A 14,965-nucleotide genomic window follows, 5' to 3' on the forward strand; every position below is an offset into this window, starting at 1 on the left:
TGAGGCCTTCTTAATTTTAACTTTCCCTGATTCTTCTTAAATTTTAAGGATCATATTCCATTTCTTCCCCTTAAAGTCAAAATTCATTGCTAATATCTTCAATCTAGCTTCTTTGGGTATCAAGCAGATGTTTAGGCTTAGGCTTCATACTGTATCACTTTGGTGAAAAGTACAAAGAAATCATTTGACTTTTAGAGAAGATATGAGGTGAGTTTCAATTATTTCCCAAATGTAAACTCTTTTGTTTTCTGTTGTAATTTCTTCTTTTTAAAAAAATCAGTTTATCATTTTTTTAATCAGAGGATAATTACTTTACAATACTATGATGGTTTTTGCAACACATAAACATAAATTGGCATACATGTGTACCCTCCATCCTGAGCCCCTCTCCAACCTCGCTCTCTATCCTATCCCTCTGGGTTTTCCCAGAGCACCAGCTTTGGGTGACCATAATTGTTATACATTATAAAATGATAAGAAAATACAACAGTTCAGATTGAAAGATCTCTTTGTCTTCAAGCCAAAAACCTTCCAATCATTGAATGTCTATTAATGTAGTAATTAAGCAAACTGAGCATTTTGAGATTGAGATAAATTCCTGGGCATCTTTATATTTGTTTCAATATATTTTTTTGTTTATTGCCTGTAGAAATGGTGTTTCTCATTCTTCTTTCTTGAGTCATTTAGTTAACTTTTATTTATCTACGAAAGGATTATTGAGTACTTTTGCTGTACCATATATTAGTCTATAATAAGCTCAATAAAGAGCAAAGAGAATATACATACATACCTATGTATATATATATGTGTGTGTGTATACACATATATATGAACATAGTCTAGATTCTGTCACTAGAAATTCAAATATTACATAAGCATGAAGTCATTCTAATGACTGGACAAAAGCAACTATTTTATTAAAAGTAAACTGATTCAAGAAAAATTCTCATTTTATAGATGAATTTAGGCTTTTTAAATATAATTCTATTACATTTTCTCTCATTTTACAAACAATATGTTACCCATAATATTTATTGAACCTAGACAGAGTACCCGGGGAAGGCAATGGCACCCCACTCCAGTACTCTTGCCTGGAAAATCCCATGGATGGAGGAGCCTGGTAGGCTGCAGTCCGTGGGGTCGCTAAGAGTCAGACATGACTGAGCGACTTCACTTTCACTTTTTGCTTTCATGCATCGGAGAAGGAAATGGCAACCCATTCCAGTGTTCTTGCCTGGAGGATCCCAGGGATGGTGGAGCCTGATGGGCTGCCATCTATGGGGTCGCACAGAGTCGGACATGACTGAAGCAACTTAGCAGCAGCAGACAGAGTACCACATGCTGTGTTAGGTATACAACACAAGTTGGTTGTTTACTTATGTATTTATTGCCAATTATAAAACACAAACTAGAAGAACAATGGAATAACCTAAATCTTTTCCATAAGAAATGTGTTCCTCAGAGTACATTTCTCACTTCCTAGAAGTGCTGAATTTCAGGTTCACCCCAGACCTACTGAGATCTCAACAGCATTTTTACTGAGATCCTCCAATGGTTCTGATGCTCAGATAAAATTTGAGAATCATGGAACTAGATGATGAAGCACCAAGACCTGGATAAAGATATACTTAGACTCAGAAAAAGCTGTAGAAAGGACAGTTACAGATCACTGGAATATGTGGAAATAGAAGGAATTCCCCCAGAGTCTGGGGGAAGATGAAGAGATTGAGAAATGAGCTAGATGTGGAGACACTAAAGAAAGTGAGATATCATTAAGTAAGTGATTTTAGGCTCTAACCTGTTTTCATAATTATTGTTCTATACTTTGAGGTAAGGAGATGTATCATGTACTCCTCAGTTAATTGAAAACATCATTCCCATAGCTGTTTGTAGGTTGGTCTTAAATGCAGGGGTTTCTGTTTATTAAGGCATCTCATAGTGTCTGCAACATAGTTGGTGCTCAATAAATGTTTGGATAATGAAGGAGGAGTCTTATAGTTTACTGAAAAGAGCATGCTTGTGAATCAGATGGAACTAGATTCAAATCTAACTCCCATCTGATAACCCTCTGCCTGTTGCACCTTTGACAGGTTACATAATCTTAATAGATATTAGTTTTCTCACTTGTAAACTAGAGACTGTTCAAAGTATGTTTAAAGAATACTAATTATAAATATGTGTCAGCATTAATAATGGTGCTCCATTTCCTCCAGCCTTTCACTTAACTTCCCTTGTGAAATTGAGTCAAGAAAATTGAATTAGATATTACCTTAAAAATTATACAGCATTTGACTGCAACTACAATTTATAATAATCCAGTTATCACCAAGAATTGCACATTTAAAATGGGCAAGATTTGATAAATAAAATATACCTTAGTGAAGTTATTAAAGCAAAGGAAAACTACTAGTGTTATGTATGGAATGTCTGTTGGTCATAGTGGATAATATTTGGTGAGATTAATCCTCTCTGGCTTCCCAAGTGGCTCAGCGGTAAAGAATCCACCTGCCAATGCAGGATACCCAGGTTTGATCCCTGGGTTGGGAAGATCCCCTGAAGAAGGAAATGGCAACCCACTCCAGTATTCTTGCCTCGGAAACCCCATGGATAGAGAATCCCGGTGGGCTACAGTCCATGGGGTCACAAAAATCAGACACAATGACCAACAGCAACAGTCCTTTCTATTGATTATTAATCAAAAGGAAATAAAAAGTACTATAGTATAGAAGAATTTTTTTCTTTTTAGTAAAAAAAGAAAATAACTAGTTCTTTCTTTTTAGCTTTGGCTCCAACTTTTGAAATGAATCCTATGAAGAAAAAGATCCTGGCTGCTAAAGGAGGACGGGTTATAATTGAATGCAAACCCAAAGCTGCACCCAAACCAACATTTTTATGGAGTAAAGGCACAGAGCGGCTTGTCAATAGCAGCAGGTTAGTCCAGAATGCAGTTCAGTATTTGGAAAAGCTTACTTTGTAAAGAACCTGCTTTCACATTCATAATGTAAATATTTTTGTTCTAACTTTTTTCCACAGATGATATCACAGTTCTAAGGTAAACCAAAATACTTACCCATCACTGTCCCTATCTATTATAAACATTTAAACATCTACAATTTATAAGGATATTTCAAAAGTGAGGCCCAGAGATTTGTGATAAATTGCCCAAGGCTTCAAAAGTAATTAACAGTGAGAAATAGAACAGAATCTAATTTTTACCTAACAAGCACATCTATAGTCATTCATATTTGATTTAATTTTATGTGATTAGTCTATTAAACATTTCAGTAGGGAAATAAAAGGTGATTTCAAAGTACAAGTCACCTCTTCCCATCTTCCAAAGTGAACAGGAACTTCTAATCTTCCTAACTACCTATCAGTATTTTAGAGGCTTTGGGATGAAACAAAGCATATAGCTTGCATAGATTATTTGCATAAAAGCCAAACTGAATGGTTTTTATAAGTTTTCCAGAAGAAGTTATGATTATATTGAGTATGGGGAGTATGGGGAGTATGGGGAGAAGCAAGTCATGTTGGGAAATAAGAGAAGTGGGATATGAAGGTTGAGGAGCAAGAAATATTTCATTCAGGGGAGTGTAGTATGTGCAAAGGCCCTAAGGCAGAGGGCAGAGGACGTATAAAGATTGTAAAAACTAAAATCAGTGTGGCTGTCTTTAGAGGAAAATGAAGAGTGTTAAGGGATGACACGTAGTAAGCCAGATGATCAGCAATGTTTTTTGTGCTGAGGGACTTGGCTTCATCTACGAGTAATGGAAATCTGTCTAGAGGCTTAAATGAGGGAGGGGAAAAGTAGCCTTTGCTTTAAAAAATATTCTGGCAAAATGTAAAATATAAATCTTCTTATAATAATCCAATAAAGAATGTAAGATGGATGCTCTCATCTCTATTTTTATATATCTAAAGCCTGTAAGGAGAAGGCAATGGCACCCCACTCCAATACTCTTGCCTGGAAAATCCCATAGACAGAGGAGCCTGGTGGGCTGCAGTCCATGGGGTCGCAAAGAGTCAGACATGACTGAGCGACTTCACTTTCACGCATTGGAGAAGGAAATGGCAACCCACTCCAGTGTTCTTGCCTGGAGAATTCCAGGGATGGTGGAGCCTGATGGGCTGCCGTCTATGGGGTCGCACAGAGTCAGACATGACCGAAGCAACTTAGCAGCAGCAGCAGCAAAGCCTGGAAAGGTTTAAGTAACCTTCTGAAAATATCTCAAATGATCTCTAAGCTAGAACTTTGAACTTGTGCCATGTTGATATGAAATGAACATATTTCTCTTGTTAGGATAATCGCAGGTATGACTGTGTATATGACAGAAATGGAATGGGAAGGGGTAGGCAGGGACAGCAGCTGTTTCCCAGAACACATTAACTTTTATAGTTAATATGTTTGACTAAGAGTTATTAAGACTTTAACAAAATAATACCTGAAGAATTAGTGTTAAAGGAAAAGTCAACTTGTGCAATATAGCATTGAAACTTTAGCAGTCAGATGAAGAATGATACAGACCGTAATCTAAAGGTAGTTCCATTCTCAGGTATTCACTACTACAACAGCCTGGGGCATGGCGTTCCCTATTGGCTGCACCGTTAGCTCTCTCTCCTTAATGAAGAAAATCTTGCTCTGATTCCTATGAGGATTCATGTCATAGGCCTCTGCAACCATGGATTTCTCAGAACCATGCTTCATGGATTATACTGAGATAATTTTGGCAACAAGTGACTAATTTATTAAAGACCATGTGGTTCCTGGCTTCTGCGACTGTTTATCTATATCATATTTTCTGAAAATAAGACATATATTTCACTTGTACATGAAATCTAAAATACGACACGAATGAACTTACTTACAAAACAGAAACAGACTCACAGGCACAGAGAAGAGACTTATTGCCAAGGAGGAGGAGGTTGGAGGAGGGATGGGTTGGGAGTTTGGGATTAGTAGATGCAAACTCTTATATACAGACTGGATAAACAATAAGGTCCTACTGTAAAGCACAGAATAGTCAATATCCTATAATAAACCATAATGGAAAACAATTTTAAAGCTTTATAAAATAATGTAAAAATCCAGGGTCAGATAATCCAATAATGATTCTAAGTGCAAACATTATATAATAAAGTTATATAATAATAACCAAAGTATTAATATATGTAATATAAATCATGTATGATATATCATAATATATGTGATATTAATATCATATGAATTAGATGTAAAAGTTATAAGAAATGAGTTTTTGGTCTCCTGGCTCTAAGGAAGAGGCAGACAGGCAGAGGGAACAGATTTAAGTTCTATTAGTATGAAAGATTTAGTTTACATTCATAGAAGACTTTCCTAAGTAGTAATTTATATAGAAGCTTTCACCAAGGGATGTTTTACAATATCTTTGTTTGAAAGTTTCTAAAAATAAAATATGTTTGTATTTCTCTGTAACTGTGGAAATAACAGTCTGTTCTAACTTTCAAGTCTGAAGTTCTGAGGTCACTTTCCTGGAAGATCTGGACTCATATGTTTCAGGCTTGTGACTTGTCTAAGTCTATCTCACAGTGGTTTAAAAATCATTTACAGTGGTGTGTAAACAGCCACTGCTTCAGTCAGACTCCATGTAGTTCATATATTCAAAATCAGCTTATTTGAGTGCCTCTTCATTGTTCCATGTCTCCCTCCTTAAGGAGTTTCTGGAAAATAGTATTTTTTGTTTTGTTTTTTCCTAATGAATATATACGTTAATCGATATGTTAACTAGTTGGACACAGGGCTAAAAACAAAACAGATAAAAATTACTGACATCTAATGCAAAGATCGATAAATAAGTAAAACTGAAGTACTTTTCTGATGAAATATGTATTAGGAAGAAAAATTCTGGGAACAAGGATAGCATGAGGAATGCCGGGACAGTAGCAGAGCATGTGTGCCTGTGTGCATGTTGTAATATCTGGAGTTATCAGGCAAAGCTTTCCTGAAGGTGCCACTGGGGAAAACCCTGAAGAATGTAGGAAATGAACTGTGAAATTGTACTGGGCCTGAAAGGACAATCTGAGGACTGTGGCCCTTACTACGCATAAGGTGGAAAAGTCACTGGAGGGTCCTGAGCTGTGGAGTGACATCAGTGAGCCAGAGAGTGATATGATACTAGTTATATGACATATATCTTCATGTCTGGCTGACATGTGGGAATGAAGACTGTGGAGAGACAAGGATGGCAGCAGGAAGATAGGATTACTGTGATAGTCCAAGAAAAAGAAGATTGCTTCCCAAAACAATTTGATGTTGGAAAGAATGTTCTAAACAAAGGCAGAATGTTTCATCTTTTAAAAGTCTCTGTCAAGCAATTTATATAAAATGTTAATGATACAAAGATGTTAGTGTTTTTAATCTAGTACATAGAATAATGGCATATTTCATTAAATTAATTTTGTGAAGTATGTATTTTTTTCATTTCATAGAATACTCATTTGGGAAGATGGTAGCTTAGAAATCAATAACATTACAAGGAGTGATGGAGGTGTCTATACATGCTTTGTGGAAAATAATAAAGGGAAGGCTAATAGCACTGGGACTCTTGTTATCACAGGTAAGAAAACATTTGATTAATTTTACATTTTTTTTTAAAGTTTAACAATGCTTAGTTTCTAATGTGCCATAAGACATGTGATTCTGTACCAAGCTTATGAGACAACTCATGTATTGGTGCTTCCACTTCAAAAGCCTTCTGGGCAAATCTCTTGCTTGATGAAACTGTTCCTAGAATTTGATTAGTAGACATCTTACTCCTTTGCCCAGGGAATTCAATTATATTGATTTTTATTTTGTAATATACCAGATAATATGATGTCTCCTAATTTTTTGAAATGTGCTTTACTCCTCTATTTAAAAATATTTAGATCCCACACGAATTATCTTGGCTCCGATTAACGCTGATATCACTGTTGGAGAAAATGCCACCATGCAGTGTGCCGCTTCCTTTGATCCTGCCCTGGATCTGACATTTGTTTGGTCCTTCAATGGTTATGTGATCGACTTTAACAAAGAGAACATTCATTACCAGCGGAATTTTATGGTACGTGTTTTATTTATGGCATGTCCTTATTTTCATCTTATTAACATTCTGATAATGCCCATGTGTCTGCATTGGAATTTTTATTACTAAATCATATACTTGAGACTGAAAAACAGGCAATATTTTTTTCATGGGCCTCCTTAAATTAATTGTAGTATTGAACCTTTCTAAAAATGATTAGCCCTGAGGATTTTGGTAGTGAGCCACTAGGGAAGCCCAACAATACTGGAGTGGGTAGCCTATCCCTTCTTCAGTGGATCTTCCTGACCCAGGAATCGAATCATGGTCTCCTGCATTGCAGGTGACCAGCTGACTACTAGGAAAGCCCTCATTATGTCCATTTTCTCTTTATTGTAATACAATTTTATATTAATGTGCACTCTACCTCATTATATCTATACTTTAGGTTCTAAGTGACTTCATTTCAAATGAGGTAAGAGCACAGAACTTATCCTTTGCTATAATGATGATTTTAGGTCATTTATTTTTTTTTTCGTTGAGGGTAAGAAATAGACAAAATATATACATGGAAAGCTCAACATTCAAAAAACTAAGATCATGGCATCTGGTCCCATCAATTCATGGGAAATAGATGGGGAAACAGTGGAAACAGTGTCAGACTTTATTTTAGGGGCTCCAAAATCACTGCAGATGGTGATTGCAGCCATGAAATTAAAAGACACTTACTCCTTGGAAGGAAAGTTATGACAACTTAGATAGCATATTCAAAAGCAGAGCCATTACTTTGCCAAGAAAGGTTCATCTAGTCAAGGCTATGGTTTTTCCTGTGGTCATGTATGGATGTGAGAGTTGGACTGTGAAGAAAGCTGAGCACCAAAGAATTGATGCTTTTGAACTGTGGTGTTGGAAAACTCTTGAGAGTCCCTTGGACTACAAGGAGATCCAATCAGTCCATCCTAAAGGAGATCAGTCCTGGGTGTTTATTGGAAGGATTGATGCTGAAACTCCAGTACTTTGGCCACCTCATGCGAAGAGTTGACTCATTGGAAAAGACCCTGATTCTGGAGGGATTGGGGCAGGAGGAGAAGGGGACAACAGAGGATGAGATGGCTGGATGGCATCACCAACTTGATGGACATGAATTTGAGTAAACTCTGGGAGTTGGTGATAGACAGGGAGGCCTGGCGTGCTGCTATTCATGGAGTCGCAAAGAGTCGGACACAACTGAGCGACTGAACTGACTGATACATGGAAAGGTTTGGAGAAGTAGTTCATGTGATTTTTAAAGGTCTAAATGGCTGTATTTTAAGAATAGGAAGCATGGTGATGTCACTGTATAGAAATAAAGAAAACAGAGGAAAAGGAGGAGGGGGTAATGCAGGAATAACAACTTCTGTAGGAACACGCTTGGTTGCACTGATGAGTGAAGTCGCTCAGTCATGTCCGACTCTTTTCGACCCCATGGACTGTAGCCCCCCAGGCTTCTCCGTCCATGGGATTCTCCAGGCTAGAATACTGGAGTGGGTTGCCATTTCCTTCTCCATTGCACTGATAAGGCTCCTTAAATTATAATGAATTTAAAGTGCAAATTGATCACTGCTCCTGTCAGTCTATTCTCTAGGAAGGCAATCGTTTAGGAGCCTAAAGATCTATCTAGACCATATGCTTAGTTAAGAAACTAAATTACTTCTTTTAGAAGTCAATTATAATAAGTTTGAATTAACTCAGTATAGTATTTAAGATTTTTCAAGTCCTATGAAATCTGAAGTTTGATACATGTGAAGTGAAGTGAACTCACTCAGACATGTCTGACTCTTTGTGACCCCGTGGACTATAGCCCGCCAGGCTCCTCTGTCCATGGGATTCTCCAGGCAAGAATACTGGAGTGGGTTGCCATTTCCTTCTCCAGGGGATCTTCCCAACCCAGGGATCGAACTCAAGTCTGCCGCATGGCAGGCAGATGCTTTATCATCTGAGCCACCAGGGAATCATTATACTTTCAGATTGTCTGTTGCTGCTGCTGCTAAGTCGCTTCAGTGGTGTCTGTGCGACCCCATTGACGGCAGCTCACCAGGCTCCTCTGTCCACAGGATTCTCTAGGCAAGAATACTGGAGTGGGTTGCCATTTCCTTCTACATTCAAATTGTCTAAATATCCTTAAAAAATTCATCTAGAACATCACACTTTAAAAAGCCAAAACAAGCATTCAGTCAGGTTGAGACTGATTTTAACGGGCTGAAAAGACTTATTTTTAATTCTTTATTAGATAGATGCATAAAACAATTATCAACACAGTATCAATATTTATGCCTTCCATATGTCTGCTGTAATTCCAGTTTCTTTCTTTTTAATCTAACAGATCTAGGTACAACTGCACATATACAGAGAATCTACTGTCTTTCAGTTTCTGAACCAAATTTACACTTTAAAACTAAACAACTGGGAATTTATGGAAGACAATTTTAACAGAACATATGATACTTTTTCCTTATATGCCTATTTTGATGTGCTTAATCATAATCATGACCAACATTAGTAAATTTGGTACCATTGTCTTTGATAATTTCTTCACATTATGTTTTGTTTTGCAAGAAAAGCCAATACCACTCAGTTTTCATTCATTTGAAGAAAAAAAAAAAGTAAACAAAATAGAGGTTTGTTTGTTTGTTTTTAAAGTAGACTTTTGAATTTTAGTTCCTTGGTATTATACACTGAATAATGTCTAAAATGCAGCAAGTATAATTTATATAAGTACTTACTTTTAGCTGCAGTGGAGTCTATAAAAATAAATTGGCAGTTATAAATTGCCCAAATAAAGCTGAAACTTCAAATGCCGAGCCTCTATTTTCTTTAAAATGATAGTTTCTTTTTGTTGATTGATTCAAATAAACATTTCAAAAGAAAGAAATTAAAGGAGGAAGGAAGAAAGGAAGGAAGGGAGAGAAGGAGAGAGGAAGGAAAAAAGACAAAGAGAGAGAAGTTGGGGGAGGGGAGAGGAAAAAAAGAAAAAAGAAGCTCATGAAGAAATAACTGAAATCCTAATTAAGAAATTAATATTAAATTGGCTGATAATGATGTAAAAATTGGCTTAAAGCTCAACATTCAGAAAACTAAGATCATGGAATCTGGTCCCATCACTTCATGGCAAATAGATGGAGAAACAGTAGAAACAGTGGCAAACTTTATTCTTGGGGGGCTCCAAAATCATTGCAGATGGTGATTGCAGCCATGAAATTAAAAGATGTTTACTCCTTGGAAGAAAAGCTATGACCAACCTAGACAGCATATTAAAAAGCAGAGATACCACTTTGCCAACAAAGGTCCATCTAGTTAAGGCTATGGTTTTTCCATGAGTCATGTATGGTTGTAAGAGTTGGACTTTTAGAAAGCTGAGCACCAAAGAATTGATAAATTTAAACTGTGGTGTTGGAGAAGACTTTTGAGAGTCCCGTGGCCTGCAAGGAGATCCAACCAGTCCATCCTAAAGGAGATCAGTCCTGAGTGTTCATTGGAAGGACCGATGTTGAAGCTGAAACTCCAATACTTTGGCCACTTGATGCAAAGAGCTGACTCATTTGAAAATACCCTGATGCTGGAAAAGATTGAAGGCGGGAGAAGAAGGGGACGACAGAGGATGAGATGGTTAAATGGTGTCACCAACTCAATAGACATGAGTTTGAGTAAACTCCAGGAATTGGTGATGGACAGGGAGACCTAGCGTGGTGCAGTCCATGGCGTCGCAAAGAGTCAGACGAGACTGAGCGACTGAACTGAACTGAATGATGTAAAAGTCTTTGATCATCATTCATTCACTGTACTCCTTCCTTCTGGATGTTAACCACAGAGCTTCATGCTTTCCCCTCAGAGAAGCCAGAACAGACCCTAACTGCAGGCCAGTGCTCTGGCCTAAGGGACTTAGTTTCAGCTTCATTTCACCAAATAAGGAGTATAATAATAATCAGTGGCAGAAATCATACTCACTGGCTAAATATGCAACTTCAGTTCAGTTCAGTTCAGTTGCTCAGTCATGTCCGACTCTTTGTGACCCCATGGACTGCAGCAGGCCAGGCCTCCTCCCTTCAGTTCAGTTCATCGCTCAGTCCTGTCTGACTCTTGGCGACCCCATGAACCGTAGCACGCCAGACCTCCCTGACCATCACCAACTGCCGGAGTCCACCCAAACCCATGTCCATTGAATTGGTGAGCATATAGGGCACCTACTGACCTGCGGAGTTCATCCTTCAATGTCCTATCTTTTTGCCTTTTCATACTGTTCATAGGGTTCTCAAGGCAAGAGTACTGAAGTGGTCCATCACCAATTCCTGGAGTTTACAAACTTATGTCCATTGAGTCAGTGATGCCATCCAACCTTCTCATCCTCTGTCCTCCCCTTCTCCTCCCACCTTCAGTCTTTCCCAGTATCAGGGTCTTTTCAAATGAGTCAGTTCTTCGCATCAGGTAGCCAAAGAATTGGAGTTTCAGCTTCAACATCAGTCCTTCCAGTGAACACCCAGGACTGATCTCTTTTAGGATGGACTGGTTGGATCTCCTTGCAGTCCAAGGGACTCTCAAAAGTCTTTTCCAACATCACAGTTGAAAATCATCAATTCTTTGGTGCTCAGCTTTCTAAAAGTCCAACTCTCACATCGATACATGATGCCTGGAAAAACTATAGCCTTAACTAGATGGACCTTTGTTGGCAAAGTGATGTCTCTGCTCTTTAATATGCTATCTAGGTTGGTCATAACTTTTCTTCCAAGGAGTAAAAGCAAAGGCACATTTTTAGCACTTTGTAGATGGACAAGTCGATTTAATTCTGTAAATAATTTAAAAAACCAGACAAGAAATATATTTTAAAATAAATTGTTAAACTTAATTCAGTCTTTTGAACCTAAAAAAGACCTTTAACACTTTCCCTTGCATCTTCCTTCTCTTTCAAAGCAAATTTCAAAGTCACACTTCACTGCTAAATGTTTCTGATCCACCTTTTGTAAGATAGTCCTAATGCTAGCAAGTGCTTCTGAGGTTACTGATAGACCACTCTCAGAAGAAGAGGCTCTTCCAATCTAAAACTCAGTGAACACATAAGAGTGATGGCAGGTACGGGGAAAGCAAATGTGAGGAAAGGATCACAGCTGCTTGTATTTGTCTCTTATCCAAGTTGCGCTATCAAATACATCAATATATAATGTTGAAGATTTTAAAATCATGTTTTTATATTTTATTTAATTCTGGCAACATTTTAATTATTAAATATCATGTATTCACTTAAAAATATAGTATTGAACCCATACTACGGCAGAAACAGTGATACGCACTAGAGTAAAGAAAACTCTGAATAAGACAAATGCAGGCACTATTGAGATCTATTTTGATGGGGCTTTTTCTGTAAACCTACATCACTGGAAATGCCTTGAGGAGTAACAATGTAGTTTCCTTTGCTTACAGAAATACCTGTTAGACCGTAACATTTTGAAGTGTATCCATATTCCATTGGAGGTCAAAGAAGCCCAACTAAAAAAAAGCATTGTGGACTGACTGACGCGACAACTGTGGGTTCAGCAAAAACTATTTTTTAAAAGGCTATCATCAAGATTGTGACTCAGACATTGGCGTAACTAACTATGCAAGGACTCGGAACATGTGAAATTCCTAAAAAATTTATTGAGAGATAATTTTGCCTGTATTACATTACACAAAACAAAAAGAAAGCCCTTTATATTTTTTGTAAAAAAAAAAAAAAGACAAACACAGGCACTAACCTAAAATCATAGCTACCCTATGAGTTTAAAATTCAAATATAAATAATTTGGAAAAAAATAACCTGGTAGTTATCGCAGTTAACAAAACTATCATCATCATCATATTTAAATCATTTAAATTGTTAAAAATTAATAACAAACTCTAATTCATGAAGAATATAGACATTAAAATTTAGACTTTTAATTTAATAATCTGTTTGTATTTTCTAGTTTGATTTCAATAATATATTATATTCAATAATCAAGCATTGTTGATTTTAGCTTGCTATCCTTGATCTTGCCACTATGTGGCAACCTTACATAAGGTTTCAAATTTCACAACATGGACTCTGGAACTTGAAGTTTTATGAAACTAAACAAGTATATTTCCTTATATCTAAGATGTATGATTTAATTTCTTTCTTTATACTTCTTCCAATTATATTCATATAATTATCAGGGGGAAAGTAACTATATTTTTGAAAATGTGCATTTCCTTTAAGAATTTATAGTGACCTATAAAATTTAAATACATAAATAACATTTCTATTACATTTATAATCTTGCTTTATGTAAAACTCTTTTGAATTAGTTAATTTTAAAATGGAGCTATTAATTTTAAAGCTGTAAGTAAACAATACTGATTATAGAAAAAGACTTAAAGGTTAACTATATAATTTACCTGTCATGTTATTTATCCTGTCACTATTCAAATAAATATTCACTGAGTATTATATGGTTATGTAATCAGGGTCAGTAAATGTTTCATTTGAACTTGAATTTATGCATTGATGTTAAGTATTCTTATATTTATACATATATATGAATTATAAATGTCATAACTTTGGAACTTTGATACAATAAGCTTATAATTAATTTATCTGGCATTCTTTTATTCTGTTAAAATTATATGGCAAATACATAAATTTTTCAAGTCCAAATATAAAATGATTTCTATTTTGATTTTCCAATCCTGTAGCTACTTCTCCCTTAGAGTAAATAAAAAAGCAGCATCATTTTACTTACTAATTTAATTTTTAACCCCGTTTGCTCTAGAAAAGACCTGAGACACTTTACCAAGAAATATGTATTTATAACATATCATTTTTGGCTCTCCCATGGTGATATCTGATATGCAGATTTTTTTTTCAAGAACTTTTGACATCTACTTTGAGTCATTTTCTGTCAACTATTCGTCAATTCGCCCTGTCAGAGCTACTATCTAAGTTTAAGTTTCTTTAACTTTCTAATTCTGGTATTGCCACTGAAATAACAGCTCTTTCTCTAATTAAAAATAAAAGTTAAAAGTATAATTCAGGTAGAAGATTTTACATACCTGTTTTGAATTCATAAATATCATATAAATTGTTCAGAGACTTTGCCACAACTGGAGCTCTGGGCTCAATTTTTTTCATTTCTTATTCTGTGACTCTGAGTCAGTGATTAAGCCTCTCTAAGTTTCATATTTCCCCCTTGGTAAAATTTTATTAGTAATTCACCTACATCACTAGTTGCTTCATTGGGTTTGCAACATGTGTTACTTCATAGTATTTTTGTGAGAATCCTATGAGAGAATGCCTATAAAGTGCCTGGCACAAGATCTGGCAAATGGTGGTTTATTACTAATACTTTTATAATAGAGCAATCATTCTTCATTGAAAATTCCAGAAGATTTTGCCAGATAGTTTTGTCTGGTTACAGATCTCATTTTTCGTGATTTATATTTTGCACTGCTTGCTGTACTGAATACCTAGTCTGAAACAAAAGATTCTAGGTATTTCCTTGCTGAGGACAATGGAGGGGTGATAAATAGTCAACATTTTATTGAGTTTGGCAAGCATTGGGCCTAATGTTTGTCTTGTATTTCTCAGTCGATCTTCATAGTAGTTCTCTATGGAGCATATATTACTGTGATTGTCTCAATTTCCAAGATGAGGAAACAGCATTTGAAAGGTTAAGTAGCTTATCCAAAGTCATATAACTTGCTGGTGGTAGAGGATTTGAAACCAAGATGGTTTGATTGCAGACCCTGTGGTCCTCCCCACTTCAGTTTCCAATCCATTGGCTGGTACTCATGTCTATATCTATTTAAATAATCTCCCTCCCATTATTTGCAACACTATTAGACAGCAGTTGAACAGCAGTTCTACTCCTAACTTATTCTATATCTTGTTTAATGAACTC

At 36.3% G+C, this 14,965-nt stretch overlaps 1 protein-coding gene across 2 annotated transcripts in view; it reads left to right on the plus strand.

The window, feature by feature from the left end:
• Positions 1-14,965, plus strand: part of CNTN1 (contactin 1) — a 430,610-nt gene that overhangs the window by 277,690 nt on the left and 137,955 nt on the right. For both annotated transcript variants that reach the window (XM_005896820.3, XM_005896822.2), the window contains exons 12-14: positions 2,781-2,931; positions 6,466-6,593; positions 6,904-7,079. In XM_005896820.3, coding sequence (XP_005896882.1) covers positions 2,781-2,931; positions 6,466-6,593; positions 6,904-7,079 — 455 coding nt within the window. The remainder of the gene's footprint in view (positions 1-2,780; positions 2,932-6,465; positions 6,594-6,903; positions 7,080-14,965) is intronic.

Source organism: Bos mutus, chromosome 5 (genome assembly GCF_027580195.1).
Source record: "Bos mutus isolate GX-2022 chromosome 5, NWIPB_WYAK_1.1, whole genome shotgun sequence".
Classification (NCBI taxonomy): domain Eukaryota; kingdom Metazoa; phylum Chordata; class Mammalia; order Artiodactyla; family Bovidae; genus Bos; species Bos mutus.